Below are 25,924 nucleotides of genomic sequence, written 5' to 3'. Positions count from 1 at the left end.
TGCACTTGTCTACAGGGACAGACACATTTTTTCCTCAGTTACCAGGTATCTCCCCAAAGGCTCCTTATCATATATGTAAGGGACATGCTGCTTTTCCTCAGACAGGCAAATAAACATAAAAAGTGCCGCAAACAGAGCAGCTCTGTCGTCCGCTTTCATTTTAAGGGCCAATGCCAAACAGCTGTAGCAATAAAAAATTTCATTTTCTAATCTATGCACTGCTAGATCTTCAACCTGCAGCCAGGGTAGCTTTATATAGGATGTTTAACAGGTGGAAATCTGATTGAAAAACCTGATTTATTGTCTTTATTTACAGGCTAAGGCAATTCCAAATGCATAGGCATCTGTAGTTTAATAATTCAACTAAACTGCATGTCACTATGTCACCTACAATGTCAAGAAATATTTAACACCATTGATAAAAACAAAGAAAAAGCCATCAACGTTGAATGTTTTTCAAATTGCAAAAATTTTAAGTCACATCCTTTTGTTTCTGCTGAAGATATTTCAATTAGCAGAGTAAATAGTTTGGTTTTAAAAAGGCAAGTCATTTCAGTCTCTTTAGTTGTGGGTGTGTGGTCTAACACAGGTCCTCCTGTAAATCACAGATAATCAATTCAAAAGGTCAGTGCGGATTAAAAGAAATAAATCACATATGAGGACATTTGTCAGACTGCAAATTACTCTTTTATGTCCTCTGAAGTAATATCTCTCTTGCTTATTTCAGGTACTATGAGTAATTAAAAAAACATAAAATAATGAATGTGTGTAAGGAGGAGTTTCCTGTCAAAAGTCAAGTTTTAAATATCTTACACTGCTTCAAGCTTGGCTCTGTGAGACTAATGTTCCCTAAAACAAGTTTCAGGCTGCAGCCTGAGCTATCAGAAACAAGGCATTATTCATCTTCAGAATAACAAAAATATTCGTCTTCAGTGCTAATAAAACCCAGGAGCTTCCCTTGTTCTCAAAGAGACGAGGGTTTTTCTACATAACAATCTGTGAAAAAAGTCTATGTAGACTTAGATTTGACATTTTTCAAGTCAAATAAGAAGACAGCAAAAATTAATATAATTCTGTGTCTCCTTAATTTGCCCGCTTCCTCCTCTCCCCTCAGTTAAGTTTCATATTTATAATTCCTTTTTTTGCTTGTATTGCACACTGAAATCCTTAGGTAGATGGATAAATATTATAGAGTTCATAAATGATTATGACAATAAAGTAAGTGATTTTTTTTACTCTTTTCAAGTATTTAATTTTAATATTTACCTTTTCAAGCATTTTATTTACTTTTTTAAGTATTTAAGAATATTTAAAGTATTCTAAGTAAAATCCCCAAACAACCAAAATTAAGAAAGCTCTACAGATCAAACACAAATCACAAACTTAGTGAGAGAAACATTTTGAAAGTGTGGCCTAAAATTGGCACAGTGGGAACCTCCCCAATGCCCACATAACTTTCAATCTAGTAAAGCTTTGAAGCAGATTTGATATTTTCCCTGTGCTCATGCAGTGCCTCAGCTTCTGTATGTGCAAAATGGAGATATCACTCCATAAATTGCTCCTGCAGAAAAGATTTATAGAGGAAAAGGGTAAAGCCTTATGTGAGAGATAAATATCATTAATTGTTCACTGCAGTACAGCAATATTCTGGCTCTCCTAATTCCTAGAGAAAATTATCTGTTTCCTCCACAGTTTGCAAAGTGTGTCCTCAAAGACAGGAATAAAGAATGAGAATGCTGACTTGCTTGGCTGTGACATTTTAATATCCTTTGAGCCACTGAAAGACGCTTGTGATTTATCAAAACAACATTTTCCCATATCTAAAAATTCAACATTTTATAAATCCAAGGAGTACCTGCACTGGTGTCTGAGGGTGATGGAGAAAAAAAAAATTAAATTTCATCCACTGCTATGATGTGGAGGCAGCTGAAAGCACTGAGTGCATGTACACGAAATGAACAACACTCATGCTGAGATGTTTAAGGCAAAAAAAGGTGTGTTTATTTCTGGACTTTGATATTTATAGAATTTTAAAAGTGACCATGGATTGGAGGATGAAACTGCTACTTCTCCAACCACATTGGTCAAACTAACAGTCTATCAATTCTCTTTTTTAGAAAGGAATGCAAACCAATCATTATTTACATGAAAATTGCATGAGAAAACCTATTACAAAAATGTAAACATCAAAAAACTTTAAAAAACTTTAAAATAACAAAGCAACAAGTGTGAAACACCAGACCCTGTGGCCTGGGAGTGATTCTGGATCTTAGAATGACAAAGAATAGAATTAAAAAGTCAAGGAAGTTGGCAAAGCCCTGCCAGCCCATGGAGTGCCAGCTGTGCCCACCTTGTGCCCAGCCCAGAGCACTCAGTGCCACCTCCAGGGGACACCTGCAGGGATGGGCACTGCAAAGCTCCCTGGGCAGCCCCTGCCAAGGCCTGAGCTCCCTTTCCATGGGCAAATTGCTGCTGCTGTCCCAGCTGAGCCTGCCCTGGCCCAGCCTGAGGCCGCTCCCTCTTACCCTGTTGCTCATTTCCTGGGAGAACCGGGAGATAAAATAGGTTGGTTTAACAGAGTGGTAACAAAGTGAAATCAGCACAGGGCTACCAAAGGGAAATAATTTATTACTCAATAATTATTTAATAATTTATTAATTAATAATGATGAATTATGAAAGAATGAATTAATTCTCCTCAGCCCTTGACCAGCATTGCTTCCCATTTGCTCTTGCAGGTAAAACACACACACAAGGGAGGAGAAAATTTGGATAATGTGGTGGTTTTATCCCACTCTTCCCTTCCAGCTTTAAGTTACTGAATGCAGCAGATCACCTTGACTGTTTGCTCTACACACCCCTTTCCCTCTACAACTTCTCATTTTGCATTTGCAGACATTATGCCATTTCTAAAATTTCCTTAATTAGGGGATGTGGGGGTGATGTTATGTTACCACAAATTTTATTTTGTTACCACAAATTTTAAATTCACTTTTATTCTGAATGACACTGGGAGATGAGGAAAAAATGAAGTAGGGATAAGGAAGCGGAGATTTATAATTTCTTCTTTAAAGTGTGAAATGTTAAATATTCAAGCTCCAAACGAAAAGGTTTGAACTGGAAAACAACTCTATTTGAATCCCCTGCTCCTCTGAGCCTGCAGCACTCATGGCTTGATCTCTCCCCTGGTGTTTCAGAAGTGGAGAGAAACATTCCCTCTTCTTTTGGGAACATATGGCCACGTTTGGACAGTGTCAGAGGCAGCTGGTTGTGCTGAGACCTGCCCTAATTGCTTCTCCTCAGTGTCTCCCCAATGCTTCCAGGGTGACAGGACAGAAAACTAATGGGATTTGGAGAACAGTGTGAGGAGCACAAAGTCACTTCGTTTCTGCCCACACATTTTGCCACTGTTCCACTCTGAGCTCAATTACTGTCTTCCTTCTTGTAAAAAGCCACTTCCCAAATCATAATAAATCTAAATCACTTCCCAAATCTACTCTTTCTTTCCCTGCTCTTTTAGTTTCCTGCTCCATTCTATTCAGATGGAATTCAGTCATTCAGCCAGCCCAGACCGCTTTGAGCTTCCTGTCCATATTGGCTTGAAAGGTCTTCAGTGGCCTAATAGATTGTTTGCTGTTCAAATAAAAATAATTTGGAGCCAAGTTTCAACCCAGATTATTATTTTATGGGCATCTGTGAGCTCCAGAAGAGAAGAACCCTGAGCAGAAGCATTAAATGATGCTCCATAATAACTGTAAAAGAGATATTGGGGGAATTATTAGAGGGGGAAGTGTTTGAATGTTCCCAATCCAGGATCCAAGTCACCCAGACACAGAATTTCCCTGTTCCTCATTAATACACCAGATTAAACCCAGTGCTGACTTGCCCTTGCAATGTGTCTGAGGTTAAAAATGCCTGTGTACTCAGCTTAATAGGCTCCCATTAGGGAAATGCAAAATTAGCATTGATTTTATTTAAAAAGGCCATCCCGGATAAATGGGGTGGTTAAATGGCTACACACAAAATTTTTCTGAGCTCCGGCAATTTCTTTCCCACAGAAAATATCCTATTTGGATGTGACAGAGTTTGGTAATTTCCATATGTTCTTTAGCTCAAAATACTCCTTCTCCCAAAACAGGAGGTCAGGGAGGAAAGTAAAAAAACAAGCACAACAAACAAAAAAAATTGAACAAAACAGCCAAAAACCACCAAACCAACAAAAAAATCTGCTAGGATTAGTATTGGAACAAACAATCAATAAAAACCTGCACAATTCTTTATCCTAAGAAATTATTTTTTCCTAGAGAATTACATGGGTAATTTTCAAACAGCTTTCACTTTAAAATGAAAAGAGGAAAATATGCAATTTTGAAAATATTGAAAGGAAAAGTTCTGGTTTTTTCTGCATGCCTTGCAGTTTTTTATTTATTTGTTTTGGCTGAATCATAACTTTTTCAACAGAACAGTGTTTTTAACCAAAAAAATGCACATTTTTCCTAGTAAAGTAGTTGGCAGCAAAGGATATCAATCCTGAGAGAGAGAAAAGAATTATGCACTTCAAAACAGTAAGAAGGAAGTGAGTTTTGATTCTAAATTCAATTAATTTTCATTAATTAAAACAACATGAAGGTCTAGGGGTGGTGGAGACAGAAAATTTAGGGCATTCATAATTATGGTCCCCTGTTACTGTGGATTCCTTCCAACAATTTATTATCAGGTATAAGATATGGTGAAAAAATTAAATGAAAGCAACAAAAAAACCACAACACATTTCATCTTCTTTTAGCTAACTATTTTTAGCCATTTTTTAATGGCAAGCAATGTTTAACTATCCCAGCTCTCCCATCTTCCCTCTCCTCACATGGGGAGCTCCAGTCCAAGGCAACGAGAGCTGCACAAACACAAATCTGAAGCATTGGTTTGTGGGTTTATTGCTATTTATATAAAACAGTCCTACCAATTTCACACTTAATCTCCTTTATTTCATGTTTTGGCACTTGGGAAGAAACAGGAACCATGGATCCAAGGAAAGAATAAGGTTTTAGGAGATCCTGCCTGAGGATTTGCAATGAGAAAACCGAGGAAGTCTTGTTTCTTTGCTTTTCTGTTTCCCTCAATATAAAGAGGGAAAAGAGATAAAGAGATGTCACAAGAGTGATAATTCCAATTAACCAAAAAGAGGGTTTGGGCTTTTCATAAAGGAAGAGAGATGCCAAAACAGGCAGAGATAAAGGTTCCCTTGATTTTCAACAGAGTTTGTGATACAGAATTTCTTTAGCACTTGAAAAACAAGTCAGCTCTAAAATGTGCTGTGAATAACCATTGATAAGGGGGCAAAGAAATCCTAATAATAAACAGAGCTCAGGCAAGAAAGGAGAAGATGCATGAAAGAAAAGGAAGGCCAAAAATCCAATTAATAACTTCTTTATTTGAAATCCCTTTTGGTGCACACAGAGCATCTCACAAGATCTTGTTGGGCTGCTGACATTTAGAGGGGTTTTCTTTTCCTCACCCCTTCTGTAAAACTGCTGAATGGCTGCTGTGACACAGCACACATTATCCCATCACTTCTTATTTATGGATGCACTTTGCCTCCCCAGCCCTGGATTTGCCTTTCAGCAGGTCATAAATGTGCATTTTGAAAAGCAGATCAACTTTGCTTCTGTTGCTCTAATGGAATTTTTCCAAGAAAATTAATGTCTTGTTTGTTTTCAGCACAAGGAATTCATGAAATCCAGCACAGTTAGGAACTTAAAAAACATTTAAGAAGAACAAAAAGTATTTTGTAGATGATCAATCCCCTTATTCCTCTGAATTCTTCGCTATTTATATCTCCATTTAAATACAGTTCAAGGTTAGCATTTTTTTATTTTTCAGTTTTCTTTTATCCCCACTTTATGTTTTTCCCCTAATCACTACACTACATCCACAGCTGCTTCCACATTTTATTATTTTGCAGTAAATTACTAATTATATTTCAAATATAAATATATAAACTTATGTGTTATATATTTATATTGTAAATAGATAAATTTATATAATATATAAAAATTTATATATAACTACACTATAAATCAAAATTTTTTTCTATTTTTTATTTTTGACTGATGTTTTACATACATGTAAAAATATCAGTGCTTATGGAGACTTTTGTGAAATTTTATATTGAAAATTTATTTTACAGAAGTATTTTGATTTTAGAAGACACTGAATATAGTGAGCATTTCTTTAATTGAAAATATCTATACAGTTTTATTATTTTTTAAAATCTGCAAAATATTTTTCACATTTAAGAGATGGGTTTTAACACTGTTTTAATTCTCTTTTAATAGTTGTATATACTCACATGGTGATTTCTAGAATTTCAGTTGGTGTCATTTTTTCCTTTTTCATATCAGAAAACCTTTTCAATTTCAAAACAAATACATTTTAGTCAGTGTTCTGTGAAAAACAGTTTTAAATTGAATGGAAAAATGGGGTACATGGAAGGATTCTCAGTGCTCAGTACAGAAACTGCACTCTTGGAGGCACAAAACAAATGTGAGTCTGAAAGAACAGAAGGAAATATTTCTTCCATCATTATCACTCAGGTATTGCCTGGAGGATCAGTTGCAAGACAAATATCAGAAGAACAAAGATGTTGCTTTCCCATGGTTTATGTCTCTCTAAAGAATAAAATGTGGATTTACTAAACAATGGTGTTTAACCAGAAGGATGTTTTACAAAAGGAGAAAAAAAAAAAAAAAAAAAGAAGAAAAAAATATCTCTACCTCCTGTAGAAAACTATTTGTCTCTTTGTTAGTGCAAAAATTAAAAAATCACCTCCACAGCTGGACTGCAATGTATTTTCTGAGTGTGTCAGGAATTTGATTCTCTGTTTTAATGGAGAAGGAGGGAAAAACCTTTAGGAAAAAAAAATAAAATTCCCCAGGCATGCAATTGAAAAACAAGAGTGCTGTATGTCAGCTGGAATATGTAATCCCCAAACAGAGCCTGCCCTGACCTTCCACAAGTAGCAGGGCAATTGTTCTTGGGGATTTTATGAATATCAGTGTCTATTTGCAAAGAAAGCCCTGGATGAAAGAGGAAAATGAATTTGAATTTGCAGTGAGAGCGAGCATCCAGCACTGGGCTGCACCCCAGCTGGAGGAGAGCCAGCATTGATCCCCGGGCAGGGAGCCAAGGAGGCATCCTTGGCATGGTGCAGGACCAATTCTGCAGCTGGAGAGCTGAGCTGGGCACAGAGGAGGGACCTCTGCATCATCTGCAGCAGAAACAAAGATTTCGAGATGCCAAGGTATTCATTTCCCCATCCTCTCTTGCTGCCAGCCCAGAAGCTGCAGCAGTAAAACACTTGAGGTTTGCAGGGGGAAACTGGAGAGAACAATCACATGGGCAAATTGTGGAGAACAATCCCTCCAGGGCCCTGCAGTGAGAGACAAATCCTTTGGAGAAGGAGGAGGAGAGAATGAAACCAAAGCCCAGACCTGAAACCACAGTGATACACACAGGATGCAACCCTGAATTCTCAGTCCACTCATCCCTCCCAACAATTTGTGCCGGGGTCAAATCGCTGCCTCAAGCTGCCCTTTTAGTTCCCCAAGGCTGCATCCCAGCGTCAGGGAGCAGGATGTGGAGCATCCCCCCTTGGCAGGGCTGTTCAGTGGCCACATCTGCCTGGGAGAAAGAGTTGGGCATCACCCAGGGAGGAAGAGCTGGCCCAGGGCTGTCACAGACATCTTTTATGGAAAATCCTTTCCTTAGGATTTTTCCTCCTGAAAAGCTGAGAGGCCTCAGGAACAAAATGTAAACAATGATTATTTGCTGCTGTGGAATGCAACAGGTGCATCTGGGATTGGTCTCATGTGGTTGTTTCTAATTAATGGCCAATCACAGTCAGCTGGCTCAGACATTGAGACACAAGCCTTAGTTATGATTCCTTTTTTCTATTCTTAGCTAGCCTTCTGATGAAATCCTTTCTTCTATTCTTTTAGTATAGTTTTATATACTAATATATATCATAAATAATATATACTAATATATATCATAAAATTTATATACTAATATATATCATAAAATAATAAATCAAGCCTTCTGAAACATGGAGTCAGATCCTTGTCTCTCCCCTCATCCTCAGACCCCTGTGAACATGGTCACACAGGGCTCCTTCCCCAGCCCTGCTGGGGTGTCCCCTCACCTGCAGCACTGGCATGAATTTTTAACTCCTCTGTTCACCCAGGCAGCAGTGGCTTTCAGTCCAATTCACTGCACAAGATGTGCAATCCTGGAGGTGAAATCCCGGGATTAATTCACACTGAGCGCACACAACAGCGAGAAAAGTGACAGTGCAGACAGAGAGGAAGAAAAGGGGAATTTCTGTAATCAAAACCAAATTGGTTACTTTAAAATGAACAATGAGTAATCCATGAAGGGACCCAAATAAACACAGAGCCTTTCAGATGGCAGCAGGGAAAGGAAAAACCTGCAGGCACAGAAAAGGACACAACGAGGTAGGAGAGAATAAGTTGCCATAGACATATACCTACAGCCTTCATTTCATGCACCCATAATTCTCCCTGGCAGCTGCATGATTAATTCAAAGATTTATTGATTTTTTTTGCCTTGCTCAATCCTGTTGACCTGCTTTTGTTGACAGGTCTCTGTGGATCACACTCTGGCAGCTGAAAGCGTTGGCATCACATTGGTCTCCAATGGCCCACAGGAAACATTTCAACTCATTCCACACCACCAGTGCTCGAGTGCAATGGCAAGAACGTGCAGGACTTATTTTAAACAAAAAAAACCAAAACAAAACAAAACAAAAAAACCAAAAAAAAACATGAAAAAAAAACCTGGTAGGCTATTTTACTGTGAAAAATATCTGCAATCACAATTATAATGTAATTTTCGTGGTGGTAGAGAACATATAAACAATTTAATCTGTTTTTCTCTATTTTCACTCAATAAAATTCACTGGTTTTAAGTTTTCTGGATATTTTTGGCAACTGCTCACAACATAAAATGTTTAGATTCTGCATCTATCACCTTTGTGCATCAGGACAGAGCATCTGCCCCAGCACAGCTTGAGCTCACACACCAGATCACAGGCTCTAAATTTCACTTGATTCTGACTAAAAGGTCACCTGGCCTCCATCATAACCTCCCTCCAAAGGGAAAACACACATGCAATTAAAATGTGACTTTCCAGATCAGCAGCCCAGGTACAGCACTGATGTCACAGCAAATGAAACAAAGCCCTACCAGATAGGCACCTCCAATTCCTTCTAATGAGTCATCCTTCTAATGAGCCTCTCAATTAAAACTGGACTCTTGACAGGGAGGGCAAACCAAATGAGCATTGTGTGAGCATCTACAGCCCTAAAAAAAATGTGGATTTATCAACTTAGTGCCATTGTGCTCCACAGTGACGTTTTAATTGAAATCAGTTACCTGGTGCAACACACAACAATAGAATATTCTGTTTCTGCTTGTTTGGTTGTTTTTTTTTTTTTCCAGATGTCACCTGTAGATATGTCTTTGGATGTATTAAAAATAACCTGAAAACCACAGCTGGTGGCAGTTTTGCCATTCTGCTCCCCTCAGAGTGCAGCTAAACCACGTTCACAGGCAGGAAGGGTTCCCAGTGGCGAGGCACACACTCATTAAAATGAATCTCATGCATCAATTTTGTCCCCTCACATCAAAGCTGTCACAGCTCATTGGTGTTTGCTCAGGTTAGGCTGGGTTTTGATGGGAAACCTCAAGCACACAGTGCTTGCTGTGGTCACCTACTTATTCACTGCTGCTCAGCAAGGTGACAACATCACAAGCTCCTGGCAGGGGAGATTTATAAGGAAGAAAACAATGCTACAATCGCTATTTCAAAAAGCAAAAATGAAAATAAATCATAAAACTGGACCTAAAAGCAGCACACTGATTCACCAATGTAGAATTTTGATACCTGTTTGTAGAATTTTGATACCAAATCTGAGCTTTGCTGTCTATAAAATCAGACACCCCCACCCCAAATCATGCCAGGTAAAAATATTGCCTTAAGTATTGAAGAAAATACCTATGAACCAAAAAACTGACTGAAGAATGGTGAAATAAGAGCAAAGACAAAATGGAAGAATGCTGAGTGAGCACCTGGGAAGGTTAGCAGTCAGCCTGCTCTTTTTTCGCCTTTAATAAAGAGCTAGTAAACATCAAGTTCATTTAAATGCAGGCCATATTTATTTGAAGGCTCTTCAAGCCCCAGAGAGAATGAATATTACAGAAACCATGAGGGCTGGAAAAAGCTGGCCAGGTGATAAAATGGGTTTCACCCAGGAAAATGAAAGAAATTTCAAGCACATCTGGAGAGAAAATAATGTGACACAGATATTTCCAGTGAAAGGCTAACTGTGTCACTGAATTCAGCCATGCTGAAAGAAACCTCTTCATGACTGGCAACATCAATAACAAGGTGGTAAAACAGAACAGTTTGGGCATCAGATTGGATAATGTTATGCATGGTCCAACAGAGCCTCAGGCCCATGGAGAGATGTGATAAGTGCCCATATTTGTGTGTGTATATATATATATATATATATATATATATATATATATATATATATATATATATATATGTATGTAAGTATACACACACTGATGGATACAGAGAGAAGGGCATAAATCATAAAAAAATAAATATTTGAAACATTTACCCAGAAGCAGATTTGCAATCCTCTCTCTCTGTTTAATTCTCAAGAAGGCAAAAGCAATTCTAAAGGGGACCTGAATCCAATCAAGTTTTTCACATGCTTTAATTTAAGTAGAGAGGAAATAAATTAAAGAGTTGAGGCAAAAAAATTGAGAAAGAGGATTCAGGGGTTGTTGGGCTTGGGGTTTTTATTTTGGTTTGTTTTAAAGTGAGAAGAGGGAAAGAGTCCCTCCCACTGATGGAAATGAAGGGCTGCCCAAAACTCAGTAGCAATAGAAGGAATCCTAGACATGCTTTGTTATTGAAATGTCAAAGCCACTGCTCCTATTTGTGATTCCCATTAGAATTAAAATTGCTGGGTATGATGAGACAGAGCAAATTCTGGCTTTTTGGACTTTAACCACAACACTGCACTCAGAGATATTTTTCTCCTCCATCTCTCTCAAACAGCCAGCATTGTTCTCGGCCCCCAGACCAGCCAAAATGTCCAGTCACACTGAGGAAAATCCACAAGTCCCCTTTACAGGGAAATACCACCCTCTGTGATGTTAACACTGCATTTCACTTCCCTGTGCTGAGTAAATGATCAGAAACCACTCCTGTGCTACAACCACATTGCTCACTATCCTCTGTGCTACCAAAAAGTGATTTTTTGACATGTGGATCAGATGCTTTCCATCTTCATCCCTTTGAGTGGCTCCCAACCCCTGACTCCCACCAGGCTGCTGAAATCCTTGCATCCAATGCTACCCGTACCAGAGAAATAACTTTTAAATTATTCACCCGATCAAAATACTCCAATGTAATAGAATAGGAAACAAAAATGGAGCCCAGAGAAGACAGAGGAATGGTTTAGGTGGAAAAGACCTCTGAGATCACTGAGTCCAACCATTAATCCATTCTCTAAGCACCACATTCAGGTGTGTTTTTAGCACTTCCAGGGATGGCAATTCCACCACTTCCCTGAGGAATCTGTTCTGACCACCCTCCCAGTGAAGAAATTATTCCCAATACCCAACCTAAACCTCCCCTGGCACATCTTGAGGCCATTTCCTCTTGTCCTATTGCTTGTTACTTATAATTTCCTTCAGTGAACTGTTTGAAGTACATGGCCTCACTCAGTTACAATTTTCATTCATCAGACAGAGGAAGGTGTGAAAACTGTTTGCACGAGCAGGAAGTGTTAATTTTCTACCATCTCCACTTTCTGGTGCTATAAGATACTGTCCTCTTAAAAGAGCAGAGCTCTCAAGAAAAACGTGGAAAACCAGACATTTCTTAAATAATGCAGTAAATAATTTTTTCCCTAGGTCCCTCAGGAAAATAACCTCGCTGAAAGAGAAAGTGAGGAAGCACTATATTGTCTTTAGAGATGGGCAAGTGCACTTTAGGAAGCTCAGAAAAACACATTACTGGAACGGCAAACCTGCAGCCTGACCCGAGTGTGGCTGAATGCTGCTCCCATCAGCCTTCCAGGGAGCGGAGGAAGTTCAGCACAGGGAGAGATTTGCCTGCTGTGCTTTCTGAGTGCTGATACAGCTCTGAAGAGGAGAATTAAACCTCACTGACATGGGTTTGGTAGAAGGTAGTTTGCATGCAGATTTTTAAAAATTTTACATATGTTGCTAATATTTAATAATTAAAAAAAAAAAGTAATCTTTATCTCACTCCACCTGGAACCAGAAGAAATCTTGCATGTAGAGCATTCAGGGACACAGGTTAAATATATGTTGCATGCTTGGGTTTTGGCAGCTGTGGTTAAGCACTGACATCAGAGCAAAGCAAGAAACATCATTGCTCATCTCTACTAGACCCAGACTCAGTCAAATGGCTGCACTTAATGCCTGTGGTCACCAGCAATAATCTAATTCTGATCACAGGACTTCACATGGGACTCGTCTCCATAAAGAGTTTGTTTTTTCTTGCCCTATGTACAAACCTCATGGCTGAAAAACCAGCCCAGTGCAAACTGAGCCCTTGCTGTAATCTCCAAAGCTGCTTTGGACTGTTCAGGGTGGGCCCTCTTAAAGATGTTTTTGTGTTATTATGAAAATAGTTATAATAACTATTTGATTAGTTATTATAGTTATAATAGCTTTTGATAGTTATAACTTTTGATAGTTATAATAACTTTTGATTTTTTTGCTTCAAAAGAAATAATAAGAAGTTCATTAATCAATTGAATTTAGTAGCACTTTATCTGTGGGAGGAGGACTGCCTTTGAGAAAATTTTTCTGAGTATTTAGTTTTAAATAATCCATGAAGCTTGCTCATAGAAAAAAGTCATGAATTCAGTAAAAATGTCTTTTAATCACGAAGTCCTTAAATAGAACTCAAGCCAATAAAAAAACAGAAAAAAAAATAACCCAACAAAAAAACCTTCCTCAAAACCCAGATTTATCAACCCCCCCAAACCCCCAAAACAAAACAAACCCAAAAGCCAAACCTTTGTGAATTGAGTGTTCCCATCATAATGGCTCTTCAATAGCAATCATTTGTTGGAAGCTGGGCATTCAACAATGCCCAGCAGAGCCCAAATCTGCAGTGCTGAGTTTCAGAGGTCACCACGTGGTAACTCCTGGCAAACTCAGATGCTGATTGCCAACCAGAGCAGCTCAGAAAAGCCCTTTGTGCAGAGAGGGATCCAAGAGCCCCCGAGCCTTTTAAAGACGAGACTTGAGGAACTGTGTGTAAATAAATAATGCAATTCATTAGGCCAAATGTAGGTCAGTGTACATCAGTGGCACTTCCCAAGCTGTGGTCCAGTGTGACTAATTCCTGGCTGGTGGGCAGGAGGCTGGCTGGAAGGCTCATCACTTGTCACCAGCATGTCAATCACAAGGTTCCTTCAGGGAACCAAGTTCCATCCGTGCTCACCCACCTTTCCTCAGAGCTGCTGTTCTGCCAGTGCACACTCAAATATGCCATTGTGCACAGCTGCTGTTAGCTGTCTCTCCCCTTTTCTACATTTTTTTTAAGCAGTCACAGGCCATGGATAAATCAGAGAGATTCTTGCATGGTGTGTCATTAGACGGGAAAACGGGAATTCAGAAAGGTCGGGGCTCCAACCTACTCATGATCCTGCTCTCGGCACTGTTCAGAAACACAGAAAAACTCAAAATCCCTGGCACTTATCAGGATCAGGGCAGGAGGCATTCCTAACAGGAATACGGAGTGCAGTGACAGACCCAAGTTAATTCTTCAGGCTTTGTTTACATCCATTCCTCATTCTGCTCCTCTCTCTTTGCTGATCCCTTACACTGACCTTCACTCACAGTAATCCCTCCTGCTACAACCACACCCATCCTGTGCTCTCCCTGGGACTAATTAAGACATGAGCGGGTTCTGCTCTGTGCTTTCACCGGGGCACAGCCCAATCAGCAGTTATTCCACTTCCCTTTCTAGTCCAGCTCCACAGTTCAGTGTGTGAAGAAGAAATGAGCCAAGCACTTGACTCCCTTCTGCCTTGGAGATGCTCAACAGGAGCAGAAGCACAATCTGTGCTGGGACACTTTACTATACTATTATCCCTTGGGTTTATTATTTTTATTATTATTATTTATTATTATTTTGGGGGATTTTATTACAAAAACCTCAGCTTTGCTGAGCTCTTTGGTCCTGTAGGGCTTATTCTGCTTTCAGCGGTCAGAAGGTCAGCAAAAAGCTGATTCCAAAAGTCTCTTTTCTTTAGAAATGGTCTGTGAAGGAAAGCAGGAAGAGGGAAAGGAAGTTTGACCTTTGAGCTATCCATCAGGTATTCTAGAGTGATTCTAGGATGAACACAATGCTCTAGGCTGATTTAAGATTTTATGTTTAGTGCCATTAATGAAAACATGTAGGATTTGGTTACAGGCACAAGAACAAACTGCACTGCCTTGCTCTCCCTATTATAATGTAATTTCAGATGGTGTCAAGTCAACTGACAATGCAAAATTCTTCAGAAAATAAGGATTTTAGGAAAAGAAACCCTGAAGCTGCAGCTGCAGAGCTTGGCACAGCAGTTACCTGCACTTTGTGAGCCCCTTGAGACTTGTCAGAGTTACCATCAATCCTTAATTTTGCTGACACTTCAGAGCTTGTCAGACACCACTGCAAAGTCTGATTATTAAACAGCTGTGTCCAGTGGAGAGAGCAGAATATTCCGTCTCACCATTATTCCTCAAAATGGAGTTTTCCAGTATTAAAAGCTTTCTCTGTATTTGCTGTTGGAGCTCAGTGTTTTCTGCTTTTCCTCAAAATAGATTCACTTGAATAGTTGTTTTTAAAATTATTTAAATTTTTTTTTCTTGCTACATTTGCCCCTACAGGAGATCCTGTAAAAGCTTTTTGTCCTTAAGTTTGCTGTCATATCTGAAGAAAAATTGTAGGAGCAAAACCCCAATTTTGGAACTGTTTCCTAACAGACAGACAAGCCCCTGCGCATGGAAACTTACCAGAAATTGGTATTTCTGGCTCCAAACATGGGCACCCCCCCCCTTTATTGAACATGGAGGATGATTTATTGGGGTACTCCCTGGAAAAGCTCTGGTAATAGGTCTTAATATGTTTCAACTCCCAATTACTTTACAATAACCTGGAGGCACGACATGAAATTGCAGCCAGGAAACAGAAGATGCTCTTGCCCAGCTGTATTTATTACACACTTGGATTTCTGTGGACATCACTGTGCTCCCTGAAAACCAAATATACAGATATGCCCAGGAGAGCACACTGTGGCAAGACCAAAAACATTGTACAGTTTTAACAAAGGGACACTCTTCTAAAACTCTCTTTCTAAAAAGGCAGGATATATTTACCCTAGAAAAGTAAAAAACATTCTGCTTTTGGAGGGTTTTTTGGTTTTGTTTTAATATTAAAAAGGAAGGAAGGAAGGAAGGAAGGAAGGAAGGAAGGAAGGAAGGAAGGAAGGAAGGAAGGAAGGAAGGAAGGAAGGAAGGAAGGAAGGAAGGAAGGAAGGAAGGAAGGAAGGAAGGAAGGAAGGAAGGAAGGAAGGAAGGAAGGAAGGAAGGAAGGAAGGAAGGAAGGAAGGAAGGAAGGAAGGAAGGAAGGAAGGAAGGAAGGAAGGAAGGAAGGAAGGAAGGAAGGAAGGAAGGAAGGAAGGAAGGAAGGAAGGAAGGAAGGAAGGAAGGAAGGAAGGAAGGAAGGAAGGAAGGAAGGAAGGAAGGAAGGAAGGAAGGAAGGAAGGAAGGAAGGAAGGAAGGAAGGAAGGAAGGAAGGAAGTGGCGGAAGGAAGTGGCGGAAGGAAGTGGCGGAAGGAAGGAAGGAAGTGGCGGAAGGAAGGAAGGAAGGAAGGAAGTGGCGGAAGGAAGGAAGTGGCGGAAGGAAGGAAGTGGCGGAAGGAAGGAAGTGGCGGAAGGAAGTGGCGGAAGGAAGGAAGGAAGGAAGGAAGGAAGGAAGGAAGGAAGGAAGGAAGGAAGGAAGGAAGGAAAGGAGAGAAAGAGAGAGAAAGAAAGAAAAAAGAAAGAAAGAAAAAAGAGAGAAAGAAAGAGAGCAAGAGAGCAAGAGAGAAAGAGAGATATTGCTTAAATAAAGGATTCTGGTACATCTCTCTATCCTCGTAGTCAGAATGGCACTACAGACACACAGGTAGATGAAATATTTACTCTAGGTTGTTGTTGGAAGAATTGCATCGGGATTTAAGTCCTTCAGAAAAGACAGAAAAGACTTCTCTGGCATCTGTTTTAAATGGTTTTATCATCTCAGTGGAAATGAAAGAATCACAGGATGGTTTGGGTTGGAGGGGATCTGAAAGCCCATCCAGTGCCACCTCTGCCATGGCAGGGACACTTTCCACTGTCCCAGGCTGCTCCAGCCCCAGTGTCCACCTGGCCTTGGGATCCAGGGGCAGCCACAGCTGCTCTGGGAAATCTGTTCCAAGCCCTCACCAGCCTCAGAGTAAAGAATTTCTCCTTAATATCCAGTCTAAACCTGCTCTCTGACAATTTGAAGCCATTCTCCTTTGTCCTGTCACTCCATCCCTTGTAAAAAGTCTCTTCCCATCTTTCTTGTCAGCTCCCTTCACAAAATGTTCTCATCTTTATCCTGGCCTCTCCCACAGATTCTTTTTCTCTTTGCTCTTCTTACTTTTCAAGTAAATATTACCTTTTTTTCCCCCACAAAAACCTTTTCCTCTTCAAACCATCATAAGCATCACTCTCAAATATATTTATAACTATATAACTATAATATATAATATATTACATATTATCATATATAAATATATATTTTATATATATATCATTATAACTATTTTTATATTTCTTCCTTTTACAGTAGAGGTTTCCCCTCAAGCTGGCTTTCCTTTTTGAAGATGTTAATGAATAACCAATAAAACAGTTATTTAGAAGGAAAAAAAAACAGAAGAAAACAAATGAGAACTTGATATTTTCCAATAATTAATAACTTCCAATACTTTCCTAAGTGCAAGACCAAAGAATCTGGTTTTGCACATAAAAAAAAATACAATAAATAGGGTTTTTTATAGCATCTGTTCTAATGAACTATGTTTTATTTTCATTTAAATTGCCAACTGCAGAATTGAGGGATTGTGAGATAATAAGAAACTTGGTAAAGTTTGTAATAGATTTTTAGTGATTGTAGCCTTGTCAACCATTGTCAGAGGGTGCATAAAGGAAAAAAAAATAGATTTAGACCTATATAGTTGACTGTTATCACACTGTTTTATTCCCCAAACATTTTGGCATTAAAAACAATATAAGCTAAGAAAAAATAAATTATCTGCAAGTGGCAGCTATAATGTTTTGAAGAGCTGGCATATTTTTTCCTTAAAAAGGAAATTACAGAGACCTGGATGTCCCCTCCTCCTGATTCCAGGGTAAAGGTAGGATTGAGCCACTCTCAGATTTCACAGAGGTAGAAGGAATTCAGATTGTGTCCTCTCAGCCTATGTTTCCACAGAAAACATGCATATTTTTTTTTTATAACAGGGAATGATTAAACTTAGAAAAAAAATTAAGGTAGTTAATCATGAAGAAGTTAATGTTTTTTCCTCCAGCCAAGACTCACACCTACAGACGTACATGCACCATGCAGCAGATTATTTTAAGACTAAGCAAAATAAACACATCCATCCAACCTTGTGTTAATTAGTTGAAATCATAGTTTAGAGAACCTTAAGCATAATTCTGCATCAATATATACAGAATAATGGAAAGCTTGTGGTTTTTGCATTTAGATACAACTCTGTATTGGCTGAGGTGCTGGTGAGTTTATTCAGATATTCAGATATTCCAGACCTCTGTGCAAACACACCCAGCTGCAGTTGCTCCATGACAAAAAATTATGATATTATCAAAATCCAAAACCATATTAAGGAAGTGAAATTACCAAGCTTAGACAGTGCAACGTAGAACAACTGATCATCAATTACATGGGTTTTAAATATCTACCAAATGCTTAGAAATGTCTTTGAATTATAATTTTTGAGGAAAATATTTCAAGGTGATGTCAGGAATCAATAAAACATGGAGAGAAATTAAATCTATAATATGAGCCATATAGAGACACAGGTATTGCCATCAATGACACAATTTTCCATAAAATAAAAATTATTAATATACTGAGGGGGTGTACAGGAACATTTCCACATGTTTGAGCATCATAAACACAAACATATTCCCGAGTAGACTGTACAACATTTAACTCAAACTATTTTTTTTTCCATTCTGCACAGCCCTGGAACAATACATTTCCAATTTCTGCACATATAAATCATTTGTATGTGCAACAACAACTGCACTCTGCATTATCTATAATTCAGATATGTACTATACTGAAAATATTTCTCCTACCCATTTGTTCTCCCATGAATTTCTTGCAATGTGTATGCTTTAAAATGTTAGATTTTCTTTGCCCAAATTCCTGAACAATGCCTCACATTTTCTCCCTCTGTCAGTAAATAGATTAATGCACATAACTGCTTTACTACAGATTTTTTCGCTTCAATATGTTCAGCTTATAGCAGTGCTTAAGCCTCCACTGTTATCTGTGAAGATATTTGGGATTAAAATGCTATGAAACTATAAATATTGATTACATACCTCATTTAAACATAACCAAACTCATTTAGACCCGGGATTTCTTCTAATCCATGAGTAACATCACCACTAAAAACAATTACAACCCAGCACATGTTTATGACACTCAAATTTCCTTGGCATGCAGGAGCTCTCTATCAAAGTTAAAATGCAAACCCACTGCCACAGCACCCGAAAGCTGGTTTTATGTCTGGTATAAAACAAAAACCATGTTATTTTCCCCTCAAGCAGCCTAGAAAAGCAGGGCTGTCTGAAGCCTTCATGTCACACACACAGAGTCACAGGGATGCAGCAACACTGAAGTGAAATACATTACTGGGAGGATGACATCCCACTCAGTTATAATTGAACCAAAGCAAACATCAGGCTTTTGGGAGGGAAAAAAAAGAAACAGGAAACATCTCTGTCACATTCACATTCTCTGAAAAATCCCTTTGCCCAGGATTTTGCTCCTGGTTCTCTGAGAAGCCTCAGAGAAAAAGGGAAACAATTCTTATCTCATTTGCTTCTCCTGTGTTTTGCTCATGTGGAATGTGTTTGGAGATTGTTTCATTGGATTATGGTGTGAGTTGTTTTCACTCGTTGGCCAATCAGGGCCAACTGTGTCGGGACTTGAGTTTTCATTATTATCTTTTTAGCATTCTGTAAGTATCTTTTCTGTATTCTTTAGTATAATTTAGTATAGTATTCCTTAATAAAATATAGTATAATAAAATAACAAATTAGCCTTCTGAGAACATGGAGTCAGATTCATCATTCCTTCTGTTGTCGGGCACTCTGCAAATGCAATACATCTCTGCCATTGCCAGCTGGGAGAAACAAAAATAAAAAGCCATAAGAGCCTACCTGAGACAAGCGAGACTGTGTCTTTCTCCCATGAGACAACAGTGATGTATGCCTCCACAGAGGAGGGGATAATGCACTTGAACACTGCTACATTGCCTCTCATGGCTTTCTGGTCCTCCACACGGACTGTATAGGGTTCCCGTAAAACTGCAGGGACAAGAGGAGCCTTTGTTACAGAAACTGGTACAGGAATTGCAGCCCCACACCTCACCCACTGCCTCAGCTTTGCAAAGTGCCCCCAGAATCAGGCTGGGAGCTCTCATCTCAGTCAATGGCACACACAAGTTGATACAAAAGCATTCCGGGTGTTATAGGATGGGGAATAAAACAATGTGGATACTGGAATGTTTAAGGTAAAAAGAAGGATGTTTAATTTCTGACTTTAACATTTATAGTGTTAGGAAAATTAATCCACAAACACCAGAGGTTTATGTCCAAAGAGGAGACAGAGGAGTCCTTTTACTTTATTGGAATAAAGGGAGAGACCATGGGGCATTCCCCTGGAATGTCTCAAATTTTTGGAGGATGCAGCCTCCTTTTTATCCCAATTTCCTGGGTGCATTTCCCTTCTCTCTTTCCTTATTGGCTGAGGTACTTGAGAGGCACAAACTGCCCAGAATGCCTGATGCCAGAGATTGCCCTCTAACATATAACCCTCCTTTTTAATTTTTAATTCTTATGGAATTTAAGTGTTTTTCTTCCCCATTGTTTCCTTCATCTCTCAATGTCTAATTTCCTTTATCAGCAAACCTAATGTTTATTTGTAAAAGCAAATATATTTTTCCATTCATCAATCAGTAGAATCCTTCCCATTGTTTCTTTTATCTTCCAGAGCTAGTTTTATCTACTAGCAGACCCATAGCTTGCTTGTAAAGACAAATCTGCTATTCCTCTCTATAGTTTTTCAAAAATGACTTGGAGGGTGACAGCACTACCTCTCCAATGACACTGGACAAACCAACAGTTTATTAAATTTTTGATTTTCCAGAAAAGAATGCAAAACAATAAGTATTTACAGAAAAAAGGGAAAGTTCATTACTAGAATGTAAACATCAGAAAGCTTAGAAGAACTTGAAAAACAAGACAACGCATTCCCAGATTTTTTTGTTTCCTCAACATCTGCATCTCTTACTCTGTGTTCTTTCCTCACCTAACTGCAGGAGGCTCAGGTAGGAACTGCATATTTATGTGGATAAATGATGTTTCATGTAACTTGTGCAGCTTCCCCAGCCACATTTCCCTTCACAAAGGGTTTTGTGCTCTCTCAAAGAGCACAGAGGTACATGCAGGTGCTGTGTGAGAATTGGACATCCAGAGGGGAGAAGGGAAAGGCAGTGTCATTTAGGATTTTGAAGAAGTGAGAACCAAAGGAGAAAATCCATGGAGGTGACAGAGAGAAAAAAATAAATGTGTGTCAGGAACACGGAGAAATGAGAGTAAGAGGAGAGCTACATTTGATTGACCAGAAAGAGATCAGTTAATGGAAAAAAAAAAAAAAAAAAAAAAAAAAAAACAGAAACAAAGTCACAACTGTATTAAAAAAAAAAAAAGTTATAATAAAATCCAACATGATTCAAAAAATGTTTAGAATCAGCATAGTAGTTGTCTTGAGTCTGAAATAGTTAATATAATGGAAGAAGAGAAAAGAGAACAACTGGATGGACAAGGAGGATAAAAGCACAACTGGAAAAATCATTCCCACCACACCAAACTGATGATGTTGGGATGAGATGAAGTTGCACTGTGTAGGAGAATGGAAAGAAGGCAAATCCTGAAATAATTCCATGAAGAGTGAGGGATGAGCATTTCTGTGAGAGGGTGAGACAGGACAGACAAGTACAACAAAGATTCTCCATGGAAACACAAGGTCAAGGTGCAAAAAAAAAGGAATCACCAGAGCCAAAAGAAACCATTTCAATGAGAACAAGGATGAGTGCACTGGACATGTCAGTGTGCCTGAGACCTGCATCTGCCTGAGGGTAAAAGTTATTGGGAAGAACAGCAATGCTGAGCTGCCATATTACAGGGACATTTCTTGCCCACCTTTCCTGTCCACAAACAGAACAAGCTTTTATGCAAATACATTAAGCCCCACTGATTCTGGCTGGAAAGTGAGTAAATTCTTTTCAGTGTTTACAAAGGCAATTCTAAACACCAGCAGCACTGAAATTTCCAAATGTCTGCCCCACTTAGGATGTATTTCAAGAAAATGTCAGAGTAATGAAATGGAACCACAGTCTTCAAAACGCAAACAGCATCAAATTTTCGGGTGCATTGTTACCATTGCAAAAAGTAAGATTGAAGTTCTCCATCCCAAACATTGCTATAACAATGTAACTTATAGAAGACCTAACCAAAAATAAGTAAGTTTAATTAAAAATGAAATATGTTTTTAAAAGGAAAAAAAACCTAATCTTCTATTACAAAATAGACACTGCTGGTTTTTAAAAAGTCAATAATTGATTTCTAATGAAAGGTTAGGATTCTTAGCCCTGTTATGATTGTTAAACTGATATTAAAAGCACCTTTAGTGCAGTGACTTTTCAGTATTGGCTGCCCTGTGGTGAAGCAGTTCCCTGACCTTGTCCCACACCCAGGGAATGGCACATGGATCATCTTAACGAGGCTGATTTGTTTCTGTGCTCTTGCTCCAGCCACCATTCCCCGTTCAGCAGCAATACCCCAACTTACTGCTGAAGGTGTTTGCACTTTTCAGAACACTTGGCTGTTGCTTTGATTTTTTAAGATTTTTTAAGCTTTCTGATGTTTACATTCTTGTAATGAATATTTCACATGCTTTCTGTAAATAACTTATTGTTTTGCATTCTTTTATGGAGGAAGAGAAATTTGATGGATTGTTGGTTTGTCCAGTGTCATTGGAGAGGTGGCACTGTCACCCTCCAATCCACTGCCACTTTTGGAAATCTATAAGTGTTGGAGTCAGAAATTAAAAAGTGCTTTTAACCTTTAAAGAAGCAGCATGTTCATGTTGTGTTATTTCATGTCCTATAGTGACACTTGGCCACTTTGAAAATCTGCCCAACTGATCTTGTCAACAAAATCTGACACAGAAACCATGTGGGGCACAAAACCTGGAAAGAAGTTTATTCATGTCCTTGCTTAAAAAACCCTTACATTATTATGATTTATGAGGCTCCTCAGCTATTTCCAAATCATAGTTTTGACAGTTTCCATGAATAAATGGCCGATTTTTACTTTTTCTTATTTTTTTTTAATCCCAAGTCCTCAGGTCATTAATTTATATGAGAATGTCACCCTTTGCTTAAGAAAAAGAAAAAAGTAGACTCTTCACTGCCATGACTGCACAGAAGAGCTTCAAGATAAAATGGAGACCTTTACTGCCATGTGGGACTGGCATGGAAGAGGATTAGGTTTGGGTGTCCAGGTTGGGGGTTATGATTTTTGAGAGGACTTTGGGAGTATTTGTTGCACTAAATCTCAAATTACATGCAAAACCACAATTACAATTATCTGTGAGCTGGAATTTTTGTATCGGCTGCCCATATGCCTGGGAAAAGGGGTAAATGAGCTCCAGACTTCCTCAAGCTTTGAGAAATGTGCAGAACCATCTATGTCTTTGTGCTATGACCAGATTATCCACTGATTTCTTCTGTGTTCTTAGGAAACCAATTGCTGTTGGAGTGCATTGGAAGCAGGAAATTAGGAAAAAAAAATCATGTTAGTTCATGCCAGTCTGAAATATTTTTCAGATTTCACATGAACAGAAATCATTTGCGAGCACCACATAAAGAAATGAAGTTTCTAATTTCAAATTTGAGCAGCCCAGGTTTTCCCATCTGAGCATAAAATGCACTTGACTGCCATGCACAGAAGACTCCAAATTTTGTTTTCCTGTGATTGAGGGGTTGCACAGCCCTTGGAAAATATGCTCACTGGTAGCTGTGGCCTGCCACCAGGCACAGGGACAGCTCTGACCCAGCATCAGCTCATGTGAAGGAAAGGAATTCACTATTCAAACCTCAGATTAAATGAGAAATTGGGAAATTAGTGGAAATGGGGTAAAAGGTTACAAAAGAAAAGAAAAGAGGTAAAGGGGGCATTCATGACTTGGCAAAAAAAGAGGAGTCATTAACTTCTGAGCCAAGCACCTACATTGCCAACAGCAAAGTCCTTTTCCAAGGCCCTTTTTTTATTTGCAAGGTTCATTTCTCAAGCAGAGGGAGAAATCTTGTTTTGGAGTTCCATGGATAAATATTTGACACCTAAAGGAACACCAGCTCAGAGCCTTAGCCAGCAGCACTGCAAATTTTAGCCTCATTGTATCACCACATTAGTTTATCTAAGAAATGTAAAAATTGGAAAGCAATCCTGGGAAAAAATAATGTATAAAAGATGTTCAAAATGGAGACAGAGAAACACATCCAGAAAAGACAAAAATAAACATTATGTTATCTCTAAATATAATTCTAGCAGACAACTTGCCCTCAAATCCATGACAGTAAAACCAAAAGCTCAAAAACCAGAACGGAGTTTTAAACATAAAGTTGGTTACAATGTGTTTGTATGAATCTTTGATTTTCAAGTTTTTTGTTTTTTTAGGGACAACTAAATAATTTCATAAGAAGCACGGACCATCATAGAGCTCCCCATATATGTAACATGATAACTTGCTTCTACTGGATGCTTCTTGTGCAAGAAAACCCACTTTCCTAGACTAAAATTTTAATGAGACACGAATTTTATGGAAACCTGGTTTTTATTCTTCCTTTCCAGATGCCTACAAACTACAGATCTCTGAATGTTAACTTATTGTTAAGAAGAAGAGAGTGCATTTTATTATTTAAAAAGAAAGTCTCAGGCAAATCTGTTTTTAACTCTTCACAGTTTATTTTTCCCCTGTGAAGACAAATCTCCAGAGGAAAGGTTGTTCTCTTCTGAGAAAAGCCAAGCATAACTCCACCACAAACAAAGAACTTCCAAGGATTTGCATTGGCCAAGGGTCAGCTCCCAGATTATTTTTTGTTTGTTTGTTTGAATATTTTAATTAACTGAAGAAGATAGACCAAAATCTTCAAAAGCTGTGCAATCATGTTTGTGTGTTGTAACAAAAGGCCTGATTTTGATTGATCTGTAATTCCCCACTGGCTGACCCAGTCAGTACAGAAAACAGATGCAAAACCATCCTTCTCATTTGCATACTTTAGATTAAAGAGAAAGCACTGCCCCTGGAGCTACATCAGTTTCTGAATCATTGCAGGAGACACAAATTTCTCTCTCAAAACAAAGCAGAAGTGACCACAAACTTATGAGGAGAGCTGTGATTTTACGCCAATCATTCCTCTTCTCTTCCAGCTCGTGTACAAAATCCATCTTCTTCTCACACAGTTCTTTAATGTGCAAGCATGGTTTGATTGTTAATTTGATTATCATTTTGTTTCTCCTTATATTTGTGCTCAACTGATCTTTGGAAAGCTAACTTTCCAGCACCAAAGTAATTCAAACTGGGGAGGACAGGAGAGGAAAGAATTCATTATATTACTTAATATTGTTAAGAGTTTAGAGGTTACACATCTGGCCAACGTCCCTTGACTGATATCTGCTCTTTGAAACACCCAAATTCCTTCCCTCCTTAATCCCGTGTGAACCCAAAAAAAAAAAAAGATTCGACTCACCAGCCTTAATGTGAACATCCTGACTCCTGATTTTCCCTGAAGGATTTTCAGCTGTGCAATAGTAAGTGTTATCATGGATTAAGTTATTAAAGCTTGAAGGAGGGAAGGGGAAGATTTGGAGAGTGCCATTGGGGTGGACGTGGCGGATCCCTGGGACATCGTAGATCTCCTCGCCCGTCGCTAGGTACCATCTGAGCGTCACCGGGGGGATCCCCGCTGCTGGACAGGGGACCAGGGTCCCTGTGGTGCTAGCAAACACTACCTCTTGCAGAGATGCATTGACAAAGTAGAGACTGGCGTGTAGCTCTTCACTGAAAACTGCAAGACAAGAAGGAAAAAAAGAGAACAAGACGTTGAAAACCTGAGGAATTTCAGCGGCGCGCGGCGCGGTCCGACAGCGACGCCAAGTTAAACGCGACGCCCAGGGAAGGTAATCAAAGCTAATCTGGATGATGATGATTTATTTTATTATAATAAAATAAAATAAATAAATAAAATAATAAAATGTTTCTTGATTTCAAAGATAATACCGCCAGATTAAACACTGTAAGTGGTTTGCACCCAAAAGTAAAATGAGAAACCCCTTTTGGTGTTTCGGACACAGATCCACTCACTTCTGCACTTGCTGAGGGAGCACTCCTCCTACAGCCTGCAAAAATCTATCAG

General features: G+C 38.9%; 1 protein-coding gene across 3 annotated transcripts in view; it reads right to left on the bottom strand.

The window, feature by feature from the left end:
• The window catches only part of DSCAM (DS cell adhesion molecule), a 467,715-nt gene that overhangs the window by 376,347 nt on the left and 65,444 nt on the right, over nt 1–25,924 (bottom strand). For all 3 annotated transcript variants that reach the window (XM_058045375.1, XM_058045376.1, XM_058045377.1), the window contains exons 2-3: nt 25,259–25,576; nt 19,605–19,751 (exon numbers count right to left, since the gene is read on the bottom strand). In XM_058045375.1, coding sequence (XP_057901358.1) covers nt 19,605–19,751; nt 25,259–25,576 — 465 coding nt within the window. The remainder of the gene's footprint in view (nt 1–19,604; nt 19,752–25,258; nt 25,577–25,924) is intronic.

This window comes from Melospiza georgiana, chromosome 2, assembly GCF_028018845.1.
Source record: "Melospiza georgiana isolate bMelGeo1 chromosome 2, bMelGeo1.pri, whole genome shotgun sequence".
Lineage (NCBI taxonomy): Eukaryota > Metazoa > Chordata > Aves > Passeriformes > Passerellidae > Melospiza > Melospiza georgiana.
The sequence above is the reverse complement of the archived record's forward strand: the minus strand, read 5'-3'. Positions and strand labels throughout refer to the sequence as shown.